This window comes from Euprymna scolopes, chromosome 1, assembly GCF_053919585.1.
Source record: "Euprymna scolopes isolate OS-2025 chromosome 1, ASM5391958v1, whole genome shotgun sequence".
NCBI classification, from domain to species: Eukaryota; Metazoa; Mollusca; class Cephalopoda; order Sepiida; family Sepiolidae; genus Euprymna; species Euprymna scolopes.
In genome coordinates, this window is record NC_136482.1 from 93,112,864 (window position 1) to 93,138,164 (window position 25,301).

Genomic DNA, 25,301 nt, shown 5'->3' on the forward strand with positions numbered 1-25,301 from the left:
TTGCATGGTTTAAATATTTTATAGAACGAGTAAAGTGACTAAATGAATTCTAAAACTTTTAAATTGTGTGGATCTCAAATTTACAAATTATCATGATCGATTTTTCATTTTATTTTTTGTTTTCTATTCCCCCATGTATTTATTTAATTATTTAAATAGACGAAGCTTTTATTTTTAACTGTGCTTGCTGGTTTGGTATTGTTTCATTGATTACAGAACTATTTGATATTCTTTCATCTATAGAAGATACATAAATAGTATTAATTTACTTTGTTTTAAGTAAGCACTTTTTCTTTCAAATTTTATTTGGCTTTCCCTTTTTTAAATAGTTTGATTCAGCTTTATTATGCCTCTGGGTATCTCATTTTAATTAATAATATCATTTCAACTTATAATTATTTTTTTAGGCCTGTACATATACACCTTACGATTTTGCAAATTAAATATATACAAAAAAAGGACTTGTTTGAATATTTTCAGAATATGGTTTTAATATTTGAAAGTCTGTTAAATGTTTCAAATATATTAAATCTTAACCTATTAATACATGAAAATTCTAATCCGTTTAACTAGTTATTTGGTTTATATTATCTACAGTATTGACACAGCTCGCATGAGAGAATATATATATATATATAAACAATTGGATTTAAATTTTGTAAAGTTTACAAAATTTAAATCCAATTGTTCTTACACTATTGCTCTATCTTGAATATTGAACTTTTCCATCTGGTTGGGATTGTCATATAAATATTAATACTAATATTTATATTTGCTTTAATTTACAAATTCAATTTGTAAACAAAAATTATTTTTTATCTTGTATATATATATATCTATCTATCCATATATATATATATATATATATATATATATATATATATTATATATATATATCAGTGAAAATGTCTGTGTCTGTGTACATTTTCCTACCAAATAACTCTGTTAATTTTCAGTCTAGAGACTCGAGATTTGACATGAGGAGTATTGAGATTTGGGAAAATCTTTTTTAATCAGTTTTCGGCCAGAAATTTTGCTGTCAAAGTTCAACGATTTTACCGTTAAAACTCTACCAAACTCCTCGGCCAATTCTGGGTCTAAACACTTAAAATTTTAAATGTAGGTTACTTGGACATGGATCAAACATTTTAATTTGATTTGAGCCCAAAAAATAAATGTTAAGAGGTAAAAATTGAGGTCAAAGTTTTAAAAAAATATAAAAATTGATCTCTGGTCTCTACCGAATTACTCAGCCAATTTCTGACCTAAACATTTGGAATCTTACATAATGGGTATTCAGAGATAGGGCAAGCTTTTTAATTGGTTTAGGTCAAAAATTGTAGCCACCAAGGGGTCAAAGTTCAAAAGATTTGACCTTTGCAGTGTCTAGCAAACTACTCAGCTAATTTTGGGTCTAAACATTTGAAATTTATACATAACGGGTATTCAGACATGCGGCAAGCATTTTAATCAGTTTTGGGGCGAAAATTTGGCTGCCAAAAGGTCAAAGTTGAAAGAGTTGACCTTTGTAGATTCTACCAAATTCCTCTGTTAATTTTAAGTCTGAAGACTTGAAATTTTAGATGTTGGTAACTTGGACATGGGTAAAACTTTGTATTTTGATTTGAGACCAAAATAGTAAATGTTAAGGGGTTAAAATTTGGGGAGGGGGTCAAATTAAAAAAAAATTGACCTGTGTAGTCTCTACAAAATTACTCAGACAAATTTTGGTCTAAACATTTGAAATCTTACATAAAGTGTATTCACACATAGGGCAAGTTATGAACAGTACATAGGACCCCAGCAAAGCCGGGCTGAACTGCTAGTATATATATATATATATATATATATATATTATAAAAATTGTGAGATCAAGAAATATTTTGGCTTATCAACTGTAATAATTCCTTATATATTAAAAGATGAATGACTAACTATTTTCACCTGACAACTTTGCAAAATTATCAGTTAAAAATAACTGGGTAATTTTTTATTTAATAAGTACATTAACTCTTATGATGAAATCTACATATTGCATCAATTTAAAAATATGTAAGATAATTACTGTTGTATTTTCATCTGTGTGATTTGCTTAAATAGATACTAGAAAAGTTTGGAATGTGCTATTTCACTCCAAAATAAAAGTCAAATAGCAACTTGTGTTCAATTAATTGTTTATAAATAGGATCAACATTAAATAACACCAAAAAGTTCTGATAATGTTTAAAACATTTTACAAAAATGGTAAAGCACACATTTTAGTTTATTATTAGTGTTCTTTATTAACTGTTGGGATGTATGACTAAGTGGTGAGATCAGGAAATGTTCTGTTCATTGTGAGGGAACAGCTTTTGCTCAGTTTGAACTTTAGGATGTATGGCGGTATTAATACACTTTTCATGAATTTTGATGATTCGTGAAAATGCAGTAAAATTTTAAGATAAGTTACATTTATTGTTATAGCTCTATTTGAAAGGCTACTGAGCAGTTGTTGCAAAATTTGGTAGTGTTTCACTAGTTACAGAACACACTTACACACACACACATATATATATATATATATATATAAACAACCTAGTTTTAAGCTAAGTACATTTTATTATGTACTAGCGAGGGTACCCGGCATTGCTTGGGTGTTTGGAAGTGTGTGTGTGTGTGTGTGTGTGTGTGTAGGAGGAGGGATAAAGTACAGAATAAGCGAAGTAATAACCCTGTTTAAATATTTAAAAAAAAAAAAAACGATGTTAAACTTTTTTTTTTAAAATTGGAAAAACCAAAACAAAAACAGCAAACAAACGTAAAATTTCTTTAAAAAAGAAATCAGAAGAACAAAAACAAAAAGCAAAAATAAGGGGAAAAAATGATGAACGTGTTTGGAAAAATAAAAACAAACAAACACAGCGAAAAGCGGAAAAAATGGCATAAATAACCCTTCAATTCGGGTAAGTCTATGGTGCGTTTCACCCAGTAGAAAGCATGAAATGAAAAGGAACGTTAAAATTCCATTCCAGTTTTTTTAAGCAACTACAAAACGAAATAAAGCGAAAAAAAAAAATGGCATAAATAACCCTTCGATTCGGTTTAGTCCATGGTGCGTTTCACCCAGTAGAAAGCATAGAATAGAAAGGCACAGTAAAATTCCATTCCAGTTTTTTAAGCAACTATGAAGTAAAGAAAACCTAAACCAGTGTTCCTTTGTAACTGTCCCTTGTGAATGATCCGGAAACGGTGTAAGTGGTGGCGGGGGAAGGAGGAATTAATTAGAGAGAAAAGATTTTACTACTTCCATTGATTTTAACCAATTGTGGCAGTTAACTCTCAGCAGAAAAAATATAGGAATCTACGATTATCGAGGAAGTGGAGAGGTAATATTCCTATAACACACCTCCGATATTGTGCTGCAGTTCATGCATATTACATTCGCATGAAATGTCTTGATTTTTAATCCTATTAAGGTCAAAATCGTAGGGGGAAAGAATATGTTCATTTTATATATATATAGGGAGGGATTATTGATATATTTTGGTTCAATTATATATTGAGCCCTATTATTTTTTTCTAAAATCTGTCTCGATTCTGTTCTATTCAAATTTTGATAGGTGAATTTTCTAATATAACCCTTATTCTAGTATTATTCTGATAACTCCCTTGTAAATATGTGTGTCTATATAATAATAATATATATATATATATATATATCTATAATATAAAGCTGAACATCTGTGTGTGTCTGGTCACGAATAGGCTCCTATATGGTTGACTATTTTAAAAAATTGATTACATATAATGGTAGAAGATGTATCGAGGATCAGGAATGGGTATGTGTGATCTGGCAGAACGGTGGTTCATAAAAATTGTGGGGTCTGCGTTCGCGCCTGGCCCCCAAAGTATGGAAATAAATATGTAGATGTACATAATAATAGTTTGATAAGTATGTTTTAACTTAAATAGGGATGATATAATAAAATTGTGGGGTCTGCGTTCGCGCCTGACCTCCATAGAATGGAAATAGGCACAAACTATAATAAAGACTTTTCATATCTATCTGATATTTGATAATTATGTTTCAGTTTGAAGAAATGTGGTATAATAAAATTATGGGGTGTTTGTTCACGCCTGACCACATAGGATGAGAATATGTCACAAAGTTTAACAAGGTGTTTTAATATAGATCCACAAAATATTGTGATAAGTGTTTCAGTGTGAACAGGTATGGTATAATAAATTATGGGGTTTATCTATTTTATTTTTACTTTCATCATATTTTGCTTTGGTTTTGATACCCTCAAATTCGGAGCTATCTCTTTACAACCCTTCCTTTTCATAACCTATCATATTTTCATAAATCAGAGTCCATTTTCTGTAGGCTGTTTTTGAACCCAGTCAACTACTGGTACTTTTGTTAGTATATATTTATATGAAAGTGCATTTTTACCTAAATGCGAGTTGGGATTAATTTTCCCTTTGACCAATTTGGTACCTCCAAATGGGGAGTGGCATATGTATTGTTAAAACATAATTATCCACTGACACATGTTTCATCGTCTCTGACTCATCAGCTAGATTCAGCCTCTCTGAGGAGTCGTAGACAGTGAAACACGTCAATGGATAATTATATTTTAACAATATATGGTTGTATAGTTTGGTTTCCTAAATCCACTGCAACCCATGTGATTATTAAAGAGTGCTCAATGGAGGACAGAGCCGGTATATAGTATGTTTATAATACAAACGTTATTAGTTACATATGTGCATATATGTTTCAGTGGAATCTCAATTCAGAGAAACCCACCTCATCAGACCGAAAAAAAAAAAACTGACAGGCTGATGAGGTGGGTCTCTCTGAATTGAGATTCCACTGAAACATGTATGCACATATGTAACCAATAATGTTTGTATGATGATAATGTTTGCCGATTTAAAAAAAAAGCTTATATAGCTTTGTTTTCGTGTATTTACGCAGATGCATCATTAAGCTGACTATATATATATATATATATATATATATATATATATATATTATATACATGCATACACACACTTGAGTATTAAAAAAGATAGATCAATACTTGTTAACCCACCATTCTTAGCCCATTCTTCTCTCTTTTTCAACGTCCATTGCTGCCAAGTTCATACAAGTGTATCTGTAAGTTTGATAATTGTTCTTCTTTATGCATCATCGTTATACAGTAGGATCATCATTTTGTATCTATCTTAAAATGAAGATATTGATGATGATCATCCTGTGCGACTATAGTGCATACAAGAAAACACTAATCAATAATGATTATCAGAAGAGTTCAATATTAACGTTGACTGACTTGCCAAATTGTTGCTTCTCTCATATTTCTTTTTATAAACACAGTTTGGAAATCCTCAGTTGCTGGGTTTTTACAATTCTACTTATTGCATTCTATTTTCTGTCAAACGTCAGTTTCGTTCTCTCATAAAACGGATTATTTTCCTGTGACAATGTTTCTTGGGAGCCAAAAATTGTTCTGCTGTGTTCCAAGCCGCAAACAAGGAAATCGGACTTTGGCAAGCTTTTTTTTCTCTTTCTCTCTTTTTCTTGTTTTTTTTTTTGTTTTTTTTTTTCAATGGTATTTATTGCTGCATTTATTTCCTTTACAAATGTCTTTAGAACTTAATGGTTAATTCTTGCTTTTAATTTAATATTAACTTGATGGATGTTTGCATAACTAATTGTTGCTTGATTTATTTGCTTACGAAAATTATATTTATTTAATTTTCCTTTTATAAACTTGATATAAATTCAGTCATTGTTTTATGGATATATTCAAAGTGTGGTAAAAAGTTATTTAAAAGATATTAGTAATAGGGAAAAGCTGTTTACTACAAAGATTCATGATTGTATAAATATGAACAACTTTCATTCTATTCAGTTTTGTAATTGTATTCTATTCAGTCCTTTTCTGTTAGAAATGGTAAAGCACTTGTAAATATATTGAATTTGATATATTTAATTTTCAACTACACCCACACGTATATGTAGATATATAATTTAATAATTATTAAACTATAATAATTATTAAATACCTACAGATACTAGTATTTCATCTTTTTGGGAATCGTCAGTGCACATATATATATATATATATATATATATATATATATATATATATATATATATATATATATATATATATATATATATATAAAATTACAATTAAATTTACCAAAATCATCCAAGATGGTAAAATTAAAGTATATTATAAATATTAAAGAATTAATATTTATAAAGTAATCTCAACCAGATGTAAAAGCTCGATAAAACCAAATAGGAGATAGAGCTTATAACAGCAAATAGTTAATAAAACATGTTAAAAAACACTTTGGAAAAGAGTTAAAAACATATTTAAAAAGGAAAAACTTAATAAGTGGATAGTCCTTAATCCACAGAGTTTTGAAGAAATACTTTCCTTCTCATCTGAGGGTAGGAATTAGCAAAATGCGGGATCGGATTTTGTATACAAAAGTATAAACCCGATCCCGCATTTTGCTAATTCCTACCCTCTGATGAGAAGGAAAGTATTTCTTTGAAACTCTGCGGATTAAGGACTATCCACTTAAGTGTTTCCTTTTCAGATTAAATATATTTTTAACTCTTTTTCAAGGTGTTTTTTTAACATGTTTTATTAACTATTTGCTCTTATATATATAAATCTCATTTGTAAACAATTCAAATATCACAAGTATATTTAAATCACATTCAACTTGCAAAAGCTAACAGCTAAATATTTCACTATATAGCATAAATATAGCTAAGTGTGTGTGTGTGTTTATATATATATATATTGTATACTAAATACCATTTTCCCTATTTATGTGACAACGGACAACACATGATGTCATTAAAGGACGAAAAATGTGTTTCAATAAAACATTATGAATCTACTGATCTTGTGTCGCATCAAGACCTCGTGGAGATGCAGGCAGGTAAATAAAAAAAGAATATTGATAATTTTTGTTGTCATGGTAGGATTAAAGTTTTATGAATATGGCTCAATTCTTTCTCTCTATACTTTATTAATATAAACATTCTGATGGCTTGTCTTGTCATTTGGTTTAAAGGAATTTTTATGGAAAGTCGAGGGTTTCTTTACACCCATCCCTCCCCTCTATCCTAATGTTCATTTTTTTAAGTGTTGTGATTTAAAAGGACATTTTTTATTTATTCATGAATCTTTGAGCATCTCATTCTTATTAATAATCACATTTTAGCTTTTCATAATAAAAATGTATTCATACAAATATATCAATTTTTTACAGTCTCGCAGAATATGATATGAATATACAGATAGAATTCTTTTACACATTTCATCATAGTCCAAAAATGATGCAAATTAATTCTTTATACAATTTAGTTCTGAATTAATCAAATTTATTAATTTGTTCCTAAAATATTTAACTATTTAAAAAAAAAGGAAAAAAAGAAAGCTAATTCTGGTAGATTTAGTCTTTAAAATTTTATGCTAATAAATTTTCAAAAGTGCAAGGGGCAGTATTTTATTTTTCTGTAAACTTTTATTCAAGATTAAATTTCATTCTGTAATGAAAGAATATCAATATATGTGAATGTTAAAATCTTGGTGCATGTAAATAACATTCCTTAAGAATTCATATTTTTATTGTCATCAGTTTGAGGTGGGGGTGGGGGTCTAATTACATGGTAAGTTTTTCAACCCTTTTTACTTGTTTGCCACTTTATGTAAGTACATGCATAGTTGAATCTTAATTTTATTTTTCTTAAATCTCACGGAATTAGGAATGGTTTTAATTTTTTTTTTTTTTTTTTCAATCTAATTGAATTTTTCTCTTCTACCACCCTTTGGCAGAACAAAACTGGAGCAAGACCCAGTTCCTTGAACCTTTCAGCCACAACCTCTGCATTACAGGTGAGTTGACTATTTAAGGTTTTCTCATTCAAAAATGCTTCCTTTGATTCAGAAGAATCAACAACCTTTGTGTGTTGGCTGTTATTTTCATTGGATGAGAAATGTCTAGTTAAAATGTGCATGTTTCTTCCAGTTATATCTTCTAAATTGATATTAATCGTTTCAAAATCTGTACACTCATTTGTTTGTATCGTAAAGATAATCTGTATTTATATAAAATTAGCTGTGTGTATATATGTATATATTTGTATTTACAGGATTGAATCCTAAACTAATTAACCAATCATTATGAATTTTGGAACACAATTATTAGGCTTGTGATGTGGATTATATTTAGTTTAATTTAGTTTTATGTAAAGGAGACAAAGAGGAGATGAAAGTTTTTAAAAATTCAAATACGTTTGATTTTTGTGAAATTTTTATAATAGAGATTATAAGCATTCCTCGAATTTCAGTTTTCAAAGGCTTTAGGAGGCATGATATGAACACAATCTTCCATTTGAAAATTCCAATATTTCAGATTTGCATTAAATTTAATTTTTAGTCTTTAGACACCAATTAAGTAAAATTCTCTGAATTTCAATTTCTTAAGACTCCTTAAGTTTTGAATTTTAGACATTTTTTAGAATCAAAATGATGTAATGGATTTTTATCAAAAGTAGAACAAGGATGCCAGACATAAGGTTTAATAGCATTATATCTTGTTTTTAATCTTTGTAAGAGGACAAAAGTGGTGTACAACTGTTCTGTTTAAGGAATTATTTTTTATCTGTCCTAGGTATTTTTTTTAGTACAGTAGAATCCTGGGATACGGCATTAAGAATAAGTAACAAAATACAGTACAGTATATAATACACATGTATATAATCAAATAACATTATAAATAACACCATAACATGGAGTAAATACTGTAATCAGGAGCCAGAAAAACATATTCCACATCATAACCTGAAAAAAATGTATCCTAGGGCCGTCGTATCCTGGTGTTCTTCTGTAGTTTATAAAAATGAATATAATTTTTTACTTAGAAACTATAGGAGCAATAGCATTGCCTGTTGATATGAAATATCTAAAAGCATAATAAAGTTGAGTATATCTCTTATATGGAAGTCAAGTTAGCAATGCCTAGAAATTAAATATCTTTTTTTATTTTTTTAACTTTTTTTTTTAGAAAAGCTGGGCATTGGGTTTTTTTTATTCATTTTTTTTTTTTTTTGTTAAAAATTTATTTTACAAAACTTTATTTTCTGATGTTTGCTTTTCATTAAAATCTCCTTTTGCATAATTATTCTCCTAATTACATTAAATTTTACATTTGTAAAATAAAAATAAAAAAAAAACATTTTTGTTGATTTTTATTTTGTAAACTGTTGCTCAGCATTGTTTATTTGTTTACAAGATGTCTTGGGATGTTGGCAAGGATCTTTAGTGGAAAAGAGAAATTTTTGTACCCTTTTACTTTTTAAAACAGGTCTCCACTTCACAGGTTAGCCCCTTTACAAATCCCAGTAGTTTCTAACAATACTCATTTATCTTAGGACCATGATTTACTGAACAAAACTAATAAACATTGGAATCTGCTTATGTAACTGTCTCTCAAGCATTCTTGCTTGAGTTTGCTCTTAACATATTAGCTAATTCTGATAGTTTTTTTGTTTTCTTTTTTAAATATAAGAAAAATCTGGTGATGTCAAAAGTTCTAAAAACTACTATTTTTGAATAACTTTCAAGTTTTATTGAGATTTATTGCTCCAAATTGTTTTTTTATTCAATTAAAAATAATAAAATGTAATTTGCATTTATCTGTTTCTGTTCTAAATCAAATATTAGTTCCGAACAATTGCTGTTGAATGTTTCAGATATATATATATTAGTTATTTAAATTCTTCATAATTTCATAATTACTTTAAGTGAACAAAAATGTTAAATTATAAATAATTTGGCCAGGTAAGATGGTAATAATCTGTTCCTCTAAAATTATTGGATGTAAATAAATTCCAAAGGATCAAATTGCCATAAAAAAAACTAAAATAAAAAATTTAAGTTAAAAAAAAAACAAACTCATGTCCTCTTGTTCAAACCATAGCATGAAATTCTTGTTTATTTAACCTTCAAGCACACTGTTTAAATAATGTTTCTAAATGTTATTTTTAAAAATGTGTTTTATTTAAAAGTAGATGTGTTCTGAACAGTTATTTGAATTGTTAAAGAAAATAATTATTGTAACGGATTTTTTAAAAGTACAGTTAGATTTTGGTGGGTGGTTGCTATCTTATGAATATCAAAACTGCACTAATAGTTGTGATAAATACTTGAAATAGTAATTAATAAATAATTAATCACTGTTTTCAAATGTTACAATTTTTATTCATATTAACATGCACAATTTCTTATCTGGTATTTATAAGCAAAGAAGTGTTCCCATTTATCTGTATAGTGGAAAAAAAAAAGTCAAGATTTAATATAAGATCATTTTATTTAGTTTTTATCATCAGCATATTCGATTAAACATTGAATTTAACATTCGTTTTAAAATACTTGCATACATTGAATGGCCTTTAAAAATGTAGATTCTTATTAATAAATCCAATAAATTATCAGCTAGTTTTACTAAGAATTCACAAGGAGAAAGCAAAACATTTGAGTTTTAAATATAAACAAAAGAATAAGACATTGAGAAAGAAAGTAAATAAGAATGGTAGTAATCTGCAGCTATTTTTGGATATGGTTTTGGAAAACATTTATTTAAAAGTAGAAGGGAAGTGTTCTGAATAGTTATTTAAATTGTTAGAGTAATTAGTGTAAATATGATTTTTGAAACTGTTAGATTTGTTTTTATCTTACAAATATCTTACCTTACTGCATCAGAAGTTGTCATAAATATATCCAGAATAAGTAATGAAATAATTAATATTTGTTTTTGTTTTAATGTTAGAACTAACTTTTATGAATATTAACACACAAACCTTATTATGATTAATAAATGTGACTAATTAACAATGCTTCATGTGAATAAAAATATGTAATAAGAAATAGAGGAAAAATTTTAGTTTATTAACAAAAAAAAAAAAGGAGGAAACTATATAATCAAACAAACTTTCTTAAAAGTTAATGTTTATTTCTTGACTGTGTTGTATGTAAAAGGTTTTCAGAGGATATTATGAATTCTACAAGAAAACTGAAGAACCATAAAAATCTACAAATTATCCATTAAGTCAATGTCAAGAAAGATTTCTTGCAGCATTTTATGAAGAAAGTGGATAGGTTATTTACAATCAAATTATTGTACCTCCTATTGTGATATGCAAATAACATTAACAAATAAATATGCTAATGTTTAAAAAAAGAAAAAAATTATATGAAGTCATACACGGTGAAATGTTCAAATTTCTTTTAATAAGCAGCTGGTACTAGTTAGGTCATTGATGGAAAATGTCTCTAATCTGAACAAAATTCCTAATTATTATCAGAAAGAAAGTTAAGCAAACTAAATGATATTCAGATCAATAATATAGAGAAAGAATAAAATACAAAAAAGGTTAGTCTGAATGAAAGATCTATTTGCTATTTAGGTTTGACTGCGAAAATTCAGCAATAACCTTATAAGTTCGCTTATATGCTAAATAAAATAATGTTGATTTTTCTAAAATCAGATATTTTCAAATCCTCATATTCATTAGTTAAAATCTCCATATTTTTTTATGTTTTATTTTCTATGTTTCTAATTGATATATATTAATTTAAAACACTTAATTGACAAAGAAAAAAAAACTATTTTATCTTTTGATTGTAGTTAGAACATTTATAGAATCCATGTTATTGATATATCTTTTAAATTTAAACATCACTCCATTGCTTGTGCTAATTTCTAAAGCTTCAGCATTATTTCATGTGTATTACTTTAAAATATCTAATTTTATCAAATAGGTTTGATTCATATAGGATAATATTGATATATTTAATTCAGTTGAAAACAATTTTTTTTTCTTGCATCAGAATAGCTTTTTAGCCATAGTTGTTTGATTTGTTTTATTATCACTTTTTACTTTAGGTACTTATCAACTCTTTAGTTTTTTGTGTAGGTTATACAAAAAAACTAAAAATAAAAATTCATACAACTGTTCCTGCCAGTTTTGCCTTGGGACAAAAGAGTTCCTTAGTTGGCAAAATACCCTGCCACATCTCCTAGAGTGGAGAAATAAATCATTCATTTGTGCCAAACTTTTTACGGCCAATCATACCCCCTAAATTCTAGACATTTAATAACTCTTACTTATATTATTTTCTGGCTCAAATTCTGACTAATATTAAACAAATGAACAATTTCCTTAGCCAGGATTTGATGACATTTTTGGCACATTGCTGTGAAGGTGACTTGTTGGTTTTATGTACAGACAGGGCTGCATTGGCACTTTCAATTAAATGTAGAATGTTAATGAACCTGGCTTTGTGTGTGTGAACTGAATGTTTAAAATATTTATAGATTTGATGCCTCCGTTCAGTCTCAAAAGACAATGGATAATCGCTGTAAGGGCAGCTGCATGTGTAATTGTGAGGCAAGGGTTGCGCAATCCTAACCATTCCTCTCCTGAATCGGCACTGTTTGAGTTCAGTGACAAGGAAAAGTCCAGAACGATTGGAAACCATGTCAAGATAAGCAGAGAGCACATACAGCACCTGGAAGTCCTAAATGGTCGCCTATTTAGTACTGGCTAGGCTTAATGTTGCTTAAGTTCGGTGATCCAGCAGGTATGGGATCATGCCATACATACTTACGGATTACAGCTTGTATAATACTGTAAAATTAAAGTCCATATAAATATTCCTATCAATATTTATAAGATAATCCCAATCGGATAAAGAAACTCAATATATGAGATAGAGCAATAAGTATAAATGAAAATTTGGAATGAAATTTAGTAAATTAAAAAATTTATGACAACTTTATTATTCAACAAGGAATGCAGTTTTTTCCTTAATCCATGGATTTTCAATAAATGGCTCATCTCATCAGAAAATGTTTTTAGCAAAATTATGTTATTCTTTTTTAATCTTGGCCTCTTTTAGGTTTTTCATATAAGCTTTTTAGTTTTTCAATCTATGTACTAAATAGCAAAATTTATGGCTGCCTATAAACATTATTTGGCTAAAAACATTTCTTCTGATGAGATGAACCATTTATTGAAAATCCATGGGTTATGGAAAAAACTTAATTTTTGTATTATCGAATAATAAATTTGTCAGAAATTTTTTAATTTACTAAATCTAGTTCCAAATTTTCATTTATATATAGTTGCCAATCAATTTGTTGAAATAATCTTATTTGATTTGCTTATGAATGTATTTATGGCATTCCCTTTGATAGAGCAACTTTCATGTATGAAGTAAATTCTGTTACTGAACATAATGCCAGATTTTAATACAAAATGAGTAAGATTGATTTAGTAATGTACATTCAATATGATGTTGGAATATACAGTTTATATTAAGTTCTTTTTAGAATAAAATAATTTATAGGTTATTCAATAATAGAATAGTTATAATTTGAATAATTGTAGATGTATTTTTACTAATATAGTTTTTTCATTAGGATTGTGTTCTTAAATTTACATATAAGTTATTGCTTGTAAGTGTTTGTGCTGTGAAATCTGTGTGTATGTATATATATATATATATATATATATATATATATATATATATATATATATATATATATATATAATATGGTTTTAAAATGTTATCTAATTTCTAGTTTGAAAATCGCTTTAATTCTGCTTTTGAAATTTAATGATTTTAAATGGAATTATGTATTTCGTTTTCTTTGAATAATTGAAAGCTGAATTATTTTCCCAAGTTCTTTTTTTTTCTTCATTTTAAATCTGTTTTTTAACATTTATATTTAATGGTATATAATTTAAACTTATTTCACTGCAATATTGAAAAAATAATTTACTGGTAAAACTTGAATAAAAATGAGCTTGAACAAGCGAAAAAAAGGGAGAAAAAAAAGAAAGAAAAAAAATATATCTGCCATCCAGTGTTTATTAATCCACCTCTAAGTATTATTTTTAAATGCTTAACTTTACATATATTCAATATTGTAAATTTTAAACAATAGTAATTTTCATTTAAATTACCTCCCTTGAAAATTAATGACTCTCTCCAATTAATTACTGTTAAATAATGACAAAACTATTGCATATATATGCATATATATATATATATATATATATATATATATATATATATATATATATATAGGAAAATTAAATTACAGATGAGTAATACCAGACATTAATTTAGTATAAACTACTCAAAGATTACTTGCTTGGCTCTTTGCTCTCTACTGTATATATTTACAGTATTCCGAAATATTATTAATTTTAAATAAGCGAACTGTTTTTATGATAACATCGGTGTAATAAGACGTTTATATTTATTCATTTAGATATCAGAAACCTTTTCAAAGCAGTTGAATTTAATTTCCAAATTATTATTAGTATTAGAGTTTGTGTTTTGTTATTGCATGCCTTTGTTTTCTTCTGTAACTAAGAATGCTTTTTGTAGAAAGTTGAAATCTTTGTTGTAGTTATACATGCACTTTGTCTTAACAACTCGACTAAGAAAAACCTTTATGCATGATTGTAGAATTTTGTTATACTTTTAATTTTTGTAAGGAATTTATTATTTTGATGAGAAATGGTAGTAACCAGGAACTTGATCTTATACTCTGAACTTTTTTTCTTTGCGGTGTGCTGAAAGAGGAAACTACACAGAAAAGCTGAGAACTAACATGTTTACTTCTCACTCACTCTGCATCTTAGTGTGTGTGTGCGTGTGTGTGTTGTTTTTTTAGGCAGCAAACTTTAAATTAAAATTAATCACAGAAAAATATTTTTATTGTACAAATATGTGGTTAATTCCGAAGATTAATTTTTGGCATTTGTAATTTAAATGTAATTTCAGTTATATGGCCCCAATGGCTTGTGCATATATGGCGCAATCTAGAGGTCCAATTTTCACAACACTGTGCTGTATTTTAGGCTATATTTTGGCAATAACATGTTGAATGTTATCTTCCAAGTGGTCTATTGTCTGCTTTATCAGTATAGACATGGGACTTTACATATTTCCAAGTAAAATAATCTAATGGGGGTTAAATCGCATGAACAAGGTGACCAGTTGACAGGTTCATTTTGTGAAAAAATTCGTTTATCAAATGTTTCTCCCTGCAAATTGAATTGCAAGTGTGGCTTGTGGCTCTGTCCTGCTGGACTTAAAATAACCGATAGTTACCAAATTTGTAATTAAAGAAAATAGTTGTCAATTTAAAATTCGCTGCCTCTAAAAATCACCCTATATCAACTCCATGTTTAGAAGTAGCCATTTTTAAGTGGCCATGTTTAGAAGTAGCCATTCTGTTTGATGCATTATCCTCATAATTAATTTTGCATTTGACCTCTTAGAAATTAATTGCTTGATTTACTTTTTTTTGTAAGACATAACAAAATCTCATTTTCTGAGTTTGATAGAAATGCATGCTGTTATTCAGTTCCCTGGAATCTAAGTTTCGTATCTTACTCAATTGCTTTAGTTGTTTGATTTTTGATTGATATCTAGATTCTTTTATTAATGATTCAATAACATCCTTATGAATTTATTGATCAAAATGAAAATATTTTTAGGTAGATACTGGCTTACATCTGTTAGAATGTGTCTACATCGAGATTTTAAACTCCCATAAAAAAGATTTCCTGCTATAGTACGTGCATTGCATTCCATTTAAATTCTTTAGAAAGTCCAAGTGAATATAAAATAGAGCAACAAGATCTTACCAGAATTATATTAAAGAGTTGATTGAGAAGGTTTTTGATGTTTCAATGAATATACATTTTCTCTCTTAAATAAATGGTGATGGTATTAACCTGTGCATGTGTTGTCAACGAGTAGTGCAGAGGAGCCTTTTTATAATCTAATACTGAATAAAAGGGGTGGTGTTATTTTTGGAATTTTGTGTGTGTGTGTGTGTGTGCGTTTTGAATTGTAAAAATTCATTATCTTTAAGAACAAAATAAAGATGTAAAAACTCTTAATCAATTACTTTTTCTCTCTTATTATGAACTTAAATTTCATGCATATCTGAACATCTGCATTGATAAGTAAAAGGATTATCCGTGATTCTTTATATTTTCATTAGGAAATGGGCTTTTAAAATATCCATAACTGAGAAACAAGTCTCTTCAAAACAGGATTTTTTTTTTTTTTTTTTTTTTGACAAAGAAATCACTATTTATCAAGGCTTGAAGGCCACTCGAGGATAAAGGTTAATGAGTGTAAGGTGGTCACTGAGACAACAGCGTAGTAATCGTTAGTGGTGGAAATTGGGCCCCATCCATAGCCTTGAGCCCCTGGAGGCACATAGGCCATCCACAACTTTTGTAGATGCTTTTGTAGCGAGGAGTTCTTTTTTTGGCGTGAGGGTGCTTGCCCCGTGCCCAACCTTCCCAAAAGTACATACAGCACCTAGCCTTCTCAAATGATCACCCATCTGGTATTGACCAGGTTCAATGTTGCTTAACTGGTGATTTGGCAAGAACTGGTGTGTCAGCATGATTGTGCCATACTGGAAATTTGGTAGAATTTGATTATTTAAGCGGACGGTTCAGCAAGAACTTACATAGGACGTGAAGACAACCATATTGTAATTAGCTGGAAAGCAGGCCAGCAGAACAGAGTACCACAGGTGTACAATTCTAAGAAAGAAGCTTTTTAGTTAAATAAGATGATTACCCTGGTTTTTCTCAAGATTCAGTTACTGAAAGTTTAAGATAGAAATAGACATTTTCCCCATTATCTAGAAATATTTGTGCACATATTATCACCTTAAAATCTTCAAATAAATCTGATTAAACATCGGTGCGATTTTCATGGTAAAATAGTAAGCAAACATAAAAAAGAAACATTGAGCATTTGTGTAGATACTGTATTTTGTTGGCCATAATTGAATCTTGGCAATAAAAAAAAATGCAAATGGGTATTTTTATGGCTGGAAGAAAGGATTTTGCGCAGGCTTTTCATAAGTCAACTTATATTGGTATAGAGTTAAGTTGAAACAATCTCTTTTAGAACTTTTACACCATTATTATTTTAGTGAAAATTTAATGATTTTTTTTTTTTTTTTTTTGCCATGTTAAAACTGATCTGCATGATCAACATATCACTTCTGTTTATAATGATTCTGTTCTAACACTTTCTCCAGTCTCTCATTTTTTTTTTCCCCCCCCCAATTATTCCAAATTTACATTTTGCTGCATAATTGTTATTTGATAAATCTAAGCCTGAAGGTGTTGTTAAAGGCTGTAGATGTTTTCTTAGACAATAGGTGTTGTTTTAACACTTTTTTTTTTATAGTAATGATTGGAAACGATCTTGTATACTAGTAAATAAACACATAATTTTCTTTGCCAAGAAAACTGTTTTTAAATATGATAAAATTACTACCAGCACTTTTGTTGTCCATTCTACTGAAAGCAGTTTTGTTTTCACACATTTATGAATAAAATAAAATGAAAATCTTAAAGATTGACAAAAGAATAAAGTGTAGGAATTAATTAATAGGACTGATGATTTTTATGGGAGACAAGACATGAAGTCACTTTATATAAAGAGCAAAAAAAAATCTAATTCAAGGTCAAAAATAAGCTAACGATAAGTGTTAGATGGATAGATACAAACCCGGAAAACAGCAATTCTTCTTCCTTTGTCAGAAACATCACTCATGGAATGTGAGGATTAAAGGACAAAATAAGAGAAGTGAGAATTACGAGGCTGCTGAAAGTAAACTCAAATCCCCTTTTTACTCTCTTTGAAGTTTAGGTAATGCCACATACGATTTTGTGTGTCGATAATTGTGTGCATATAGACTTTATAAGAAGCAATTAATTGAATACACAAATCAAAAATGGTGATAATTTCAGTTATCTTTAAAATTTTGTACAACTAATATATTTTTTATCAAATAATTGCATTTAATGGAATTGTTTTTTATTGATTGACTCTCCATCCTCTGTTTCTCTACAATATGGTAAAGAATGGCAAGTTTTTCTTGAAAATATTCTTAGAAATAAATCTAAACTAAAACATTACTTGTACATGTCTCTTATAAATTTCACACAGGTCTTACTTAATTTCAAGTCTGTTAGAAAATAATTATACAAAAATAACAAATTTTACATAGAGCCTGTTTTTATTTATTTATTACAATGAATGCTTTAACCCTATTTCTTGAAATTTGTTTCCCTTTATTTCATGTTTTGTTTTTTTGTTTTTTTGTTATGTTTTATTTTTTTTATTATTTTTTGGAGTCCTTTGAGATGAAAATTTTTTTTAATGTTTGTGTTGTTTTATTTTCACTGTTAAAAATAATTTGATTCCAAATTTTATTCTATTTCTAATTAAATGATCCTTTAGTAGAAAACTATTTTGTTATATATTGCTGAATTCTCAGGAAGCTGGAAATTTAGTTAAATAATAATAAAATTTATTTCTAATAGGATGATCATGAAATAAGAATGCGTATAAATAAGTTACTTAGTAATAAGATAATAATACGATGAATTTAATAGTTGAATAGTGACAAATTATATTCTTTGGCTTATAGGTTGTCTAAAATCTATGTGCAACTACTTTTGCTACTCTTATGATTAAAAGACTTGGTGCTTTGAATTTTAGAAATCTATTTGAATGACAGTATTAAAAATATTTCATTTCATTGATATCATCCAAGTCATATATTTTCCTTCTTAATCCTGATCAATATGTAAATACGGGTTATTTTCTTTTCCTTTCTCAGAAAGCACTTAAGGAAAAGGAAGAACATATAGAACAACTTCTCAGAGAGCGTGAGCTGGAAAGGTCAGAGGTTGCTCGAGCAGCTGCTCAGGTGGATCAGGTCTGTACCTGCTGAACTAATTGCAACATTATTAGAAGGTTAAATAATAAATTTAGATATTTAAATTAATAACACCTAAATTTTACAGAGTAGGTGAAACACCTTTTTTTTATAGTTCAATCAGTATTTTATAAAAGTAAAATTATTTGAGTATCGTTGAAAAACCAAATTGTTTTTTTTATTTTTTTTTTTTATTTATTTTTTTTTTTTTGCTTACTCGTGTAAATTTTTAGAAATAATTTCATATATATTTTACATTTTTCATGTAACTACATAACTTTAAATCTTATATTCAACAAATTTCAATAAAATTGAAGACATTTTCAACAAAAAATTACTCTTACTTTGATAAAATCTATGAACTGTGTATATGAAACAATTAAAAAAGAAATGCTTATATCAAATGCCTGTTATAATTTCTACAGTTTTGGGTATCAGAAATAATTATTTTTAATGTCTTCATAACTAAAAAAATATATTCATAATAATGAAATGAACTTTAAAAATTTTGTATAAAGTAAACTTTAAAATCTGAACATTGAGTCAGTTTTTAAAATTATCGATATATTTTTTTCTAATATTTATGATTAGCTAGTTTTATTTAAAATCTTGGATGGTTTTAATTGTTGGCCATTAGAAGTAATTCCAAACGAATCAGTTACAACATTTTTTTTAGTTATGCTCTAATTTATTTAATAATTAAGTTTGGAATTACAAAAATATTAAAAATGTTTGCTTGATTTTAGAAATCTTAAAATATTTTTTTAATTTTGTTAAATGATAACAATATATATTTTACTTCATATCTAGTTTTAATTGCTACTTTATTGCCATAGAAACCAAAGTGCATTTATAAAAGTTGAAGTCTCTTTGTTTATTGAAATAGGATTAATGCGTCATTCGTATTATAAAAAAGATTTTTTTTTTAAATTTTAAATCTTGGTGTTTGATATTTTTCATTTCAATTAGACAAAAGAAATGTAAAAATATACCTTTACATTTCGAAATATTTACAATATGTTGTATGTATATAATAACTTATGTTTTTATATAGTGTGTTCTGCATGTATGTATATGTTTATATTATACAAAAAAAATGTTAAAGCTTAGATGTAAAATGCTAAAAGATGTTCTATGTCTACCCAGTTGAAATATAAGCAATAAAAGAACTATGAAGTTGTTTTGATTCATTTTAATGATGCATCTTTATTATTTAGGCGGAAGGAGATATAGCCTTAATGAAATCTGAACATGATCGCTACAAAGATTCTGCAGATGACGCCTTAACAAAATGGAAAAATATTGCCCAGCAGCTGGAAACAGAAAAACAGGAGCTTCAGAATAAATTAGAAGATGAAAGAAGGTAAAACTTAACTATGTTTTTTGTTTTGTTTATTCGTGCAGGTTATTTTTTGTCTATCAAAATTACATTAGAGTATTTTTAAATACTGGCAAAAGTAATAGCCCTTTACTTAGAATAAGTGCTTTATGCTGAATTGATGGTTGAATGTGATTAAATTTGAGCTCCTTTTTGTATCCTTTTTTGTCTGACTGTGCTTGTAATGGATACCATAATACTTGGTTTGCTGCACCATACAAAATTTTAACCATATTGGTCTAGTAGTTTCTGAGAAAAAGTGGAATGGATAAACAAATATTAATATAGATAATAATTACAATCTGCATTTTCTTCTCGTACATATATATAAGCCTGAAGAATCCTAGAGTAGATGAAACGCGGAATATTCAGTGTAGCTTAATCGCCATATATATTTTATGACTTATTTTATATATATATATATATATATATATATATATATATATATATTAGTCGAGTTTTTTCTCACTTTTCAATCATTAATATTAAAAACCTACTTATTCTATTAAAAAATTATTAAAACGAATTTAATATACTTAGTCATGAATATGCAAGCAACTACATGAAAGTTAACTAATTTGTATGTTCCTTTGAAAAACGTTACTCATTCATTTTTTTTGTTTTATTAGATTGGTTTCATTATTATGCTGAATTGTATTTATGCGTAATTTCTACATTCTGCATAATTGCTTAAAATTTAAGATGAAAACGTTTTTTATATTGTGTAGTGGCTTTGTTGGTGTGTGAGTGCACGAAACGTCTCTGTCAAACTCTTCTCTAAATATTTGGTCTACAAACTTGAAACTTGATATATAGGGTATTTGGCCATCTGGAAAACTTGATTTGGTTTTTAGCTCATAAAAATAGCTCTAAGGGGCCATGCATATACACTTTTAGCTTGAAGTCACTTAATTTTTAAGCCTTTTTTATATATTTGTTGCTAGCTCAGATGGTAATGACAGGCTGAAGTGCTAAATAATGGCTGAATGTTTTAATTTAAGTTCTAGCTGATCGCACCAAGATAATTATTTTTTTTAACTTTTGAAATCATTACTATATATTGGGGACAATATGATAATCGATAGAGAATTTGTTCTCTAATAATAAAATGTCTGTATAAATTTAAATATATTTAAGAGTATTTACAACCAGGCAACACCGGATGGCCTGCTAGTGTGTGTTCAACAAGATGCCTGCATGCCACAAGCTCTTTTCCTGTAGTTGCTCCATTGTAGATGTATACATCTTTTCACAAAGTGAAATTCTTCAAAGCAAACTTCAGAACATAGCCACAAAAGAAAAACACAGAAATATGTTGAAATCGTCAAGTTGGCATACCTATTTGATGGTTGGTGTGTGGGTCACCATCCTCATCTTGTCAAGCAAACAGAAATCTCTATCCACCATGAGCAAAATCAAATTTTTCATAGTTGACTTTTATGGAATGTTTTATTTAACTTTACAAAAAGGGAATGTCCTTGTCCATTCCTGATTTAAATCATTTTAGACTTCTTTACATAATCATTTAAAGAAATCCAGCATTGTCTATAATCTCTTAGAAACAAAAAGGAAATTTCAATGTTCAACCCATCTCAACATCTACTTAGATTTTTTTAAATGCCATTTATGAAAAGTCGTATTCATTTATGAAAAAAATAATCTATAATGAATATCTGATTTGAATCTATTTTGTGATTTCCATTTTCTTTTTTTTTTCTCTAAATAATTTTCTGATAAAACTAAAAACAAACTTATGTTTTTATTACTTTATTTAATCTGTGATTATTTTGAATTTCTTTTAAAGGAAAATTGAGGATCTCCAATTTCAAATTGAGGAGGAAGTACTTAGCAAGGATGATTTGGAAGTAAGAAAAATGATTGTATTTTTATCAATTGAAGAGGTTTTATCTAAAAATAACTGCTTTTTTTTCTATTATGTTTATTGTTGTTTTCTGTAGATAATGTTTTAATATATAAATGCAAAGTTGTTTAAACGTTTTAACAGTAAATATATTATGCAAGCTTTGAAGTCTTCACTCTATATAACTAAGGTTTTAGAATAATAAAAAAAAAAGCACAGTTCCATTTAATTAAAAAAACAAAGACGGAAAAATCTTTATGATGTACATACTCATCACAGGGCAAAAATGTCATATTCCAAAAATCACATAAATTGATCAAGTAATTTTTTTTTTTTTTTTTTTTTTTTTTTTAAGAAAATTAAATTTCATAATGAAGCAAGAGAGTTCTCTTGATCTGCTATATTTAATAAATGAAATGGTTACTTCCCCCTTAAAAATCTCTCCAGAAATGAGCCTTGTAATTGCTAAGATATACTAAAACTGTAAAAAAAAACATCCTTGATTTTTGGAATATGACATTTTCATTCCATGAGGAGTACATACATCGTAAACATTTTTCTGTTTTGTTTTTTTGTTTGTTTTTTTTTAATCAAGTTGAACTCTGGATTTGCACCAAAATAAACTTTAATGAGTAAACAATCTCAAAATTAAATATAAAAATTAATGGTTGTCAATCAGTTAAGAGATTAGCTTGTTTTTATTGGAGGAGGGTATAGAAATCTATTTCGTATGAATCTGATCTTCATGTTAGTGTTGTGCAGGTGATAAATTTCAACTACTGTGATATTCACTGTTGTTGAAGACATCAAATATTAAAAAAAAAAATTAAACATATCTATGCATTAATTTGCATTTATATAACTAGACACTGCATTCTTAATTTCAGCTGATGTAATATTTCTGGCATATTAAAGAGAATAAGATCACAAAGACTTGGACAAATACATTCATAACAATGGGTAATGAGAACAAGCCAATCAGATGCCAGAATCGTTTTATGGAAAAAAATGGAAATGGTGCTAACCCAATGCGGGTTTAACCAGCTTCCTCCAAAGAAGGAAGTTCCATGGGACTATAAAATTCACAAGCTGTCCCCAGTCGCACGTATATCTTTGTTAGGGGAGATGACAATGTTAGGTTTTTTCAACTGTTGCAAAGTATTGACATCTTCCTACATACAACACATGGAATTCCCAAATTGGTCACCCATCTGGCACTGACCAAGCTCAACGTTGCTTAACTTCGGTGATCTGGCAAGAACTGGTGTGTCAACATGATAAATCGTTTTATAAAATATCCTGAATCTCTTTGAATTCTTCAGTAATAACTTTCCATCTTGCCACGAGAAAACGACTTTTGCTGATCATGACTGGATTAATTCTTTGCTTGGGAAAGCTTCTCTAACTGTATTTATGCTGGCATTTTTTAATTTTTTTTTTTTTTTAACTACGTTTTTTTATTTCAAGAATGGCTCTACACTCAAGATCAGCATTATGAATTCGACTTTTAGTTCTTGCTTTTTAATTTATTTGTTTATTTTTTTATTTGTGTGTTTTTTGTTTATATTTGTGTTTTTTCTTTTAGTTTTCATTATTTTTATTTATTTTTCCCAGACAAAAACCGAAGAGGAAGAAGCCAAATATAAAGAATTGGAAGATAAAAATAAAAATTACATGGAAAGGATTGAAAAATATGATATTGAAATGGCTGAAATCAGGGTAAATAAAATAAAAGAATGTTTCGAATAAATTTAAATGATAATAACAATTCAATCTGAATCAATATTAAAATAAGTTCTAATGTTATTAGGATGAGTTTTCTTGGACTCCCATCTTATTTTGCATCAAAGTAACTGATGCATAAAATAAAATGGTTAAAATAAATTGCATTTAATCAGTAATCAATGATTATGCTTTGAGTTAAGTGATAGTACAAAATATAAATAAACTATTGAATAAAAACTAGATGTGAATTATAGTTAAAGTGATGAGTTAAAAGAATATATATTTAAATTGCAATGAAATCAAATTAAAATAAAAAGGTTTATCTGGTAGCTTTAAAAAGTTAATTCCAGCAGAATCATTTTTTGTAGTATAAATATATACATATATATATATACACTAATATGATAAATCTGTTTGTAAAATCATCAAGTACTGTAAGGAGCATGAAGTCAGGAAGGAATGATCACTACTTACGCAGATTGTTTGTATATTTTCTTTAAAAAATTCATCCATTCTGCTCATTGAAATTCATCTTTTACACCTTATTTTTATGCATTTTCTTGCAATTGAACAAATTTTGGTCATTTTAAAACTCTTGAAATAGATTTTAAACTTTTTTTAAAGCTGCTTCCAGTTAATAGAAAAATTTTCACTTTTAAGTATCTTGGTGTCTGACCTCATAGCATTTATTAAAGAGTTCAATATCTTGGTATTATGAACCTGTTCTGGGACAGGTATTCTATCTAGTATATTTTAATTACTTGAAGAAGAAACAAAAGGATGAAGCAAGAGAAAAAGATTAAAATCACAATTATTCAGAAAGAAATGTATTTACTGTAAAATGGAGGACTACACAAAATTAGTTGTATTTTTTTGTTATTGTGTTTTTGTGTGTGTGTGTGTGTGTTTTTTTTTTTTTTTAATTTGCCAAAAGCTACTATTCGTAGCATATGTATTTCATGTGATCAAAATATGTAGAAAAAAAAACGTAACGTACAAGGGAGCAACCGTCGATTAAATCAGCTTTAGTATAATACATAAATATAAGAAATACTGACCCAATATTAGTGGTCATTAGTGGTGTAGTAAAAATATATCATTTTGTTTCTTTACAGTGACATAAGTTAATACAAACATAAACAAAATAATTTTAGTCTTTCATGAAGTAAGTTTTATTTTGCAACTTATGATATACAGTAATGGACATTTTTTTTAATGATATTTCAGTAGTTTAGACGCATACAGAGTGAATATTTTCCTTGATTATTACCAGTTTCTTTAGTAGTAATGAAAAGTTATCTTTTTAAAAAGAAAATTCTTTGAAATACTCTCAATAAACAATAACGTTTTTAGGCTGTCAAAGAAGAGAAAATTCTAATTTGTGATTAGATTTACTGATTACAGTTAATCCAATCAAAATTTCTTGACAACAAAATTGGAAAAATACATAATACCACGCAAAAAGTTGTA

The 25,301-nt window shown here is 27.8% G+C and overlaps 1 protein-coding gene across 25 annotated transcripts in view; it reads left to right on the forward strand.

Moving 5' to 3' along the window:
* LOC145246641 (uncharacterized) overlaps positions 1–25,301 on the forward strand; it is a 370,950-nt gene that overhangs the window by 233,185 nt on the left and 112,464 nt on the right. For 17 of the 25 annotated variants that reach the window (XM_080108757.1, XM_080108775.1, XM_080108458.1 and 14 more), the window contains 5 exons: positions 7,857–7,916; positions 18,769–18,867; positions 20,085–20,230; positions 22,050–22,110; positions 23,721–23,825. In XM_080108757.1, coding sequence (XP_079964883.1) covers positions 7,857–7,916; positions 18,769–18,867; positions 20,085–20,230; positions 22,050–22,110; positions 23,721–23,825 — 471 coding nt within the window. The remainder of the gene's footprint in view (positions 1–7,856; positions 7,917–18,768; positions 18,868–20,084; positions 20,231–22,049; positions 22,111–23,720; positions 23,826–25,301) is intronic. The other 8 variants (XM_080109282.1, XM_080109357.1, XM_080109429.1 and 5 more) reach the window with 1 other exon arrangement.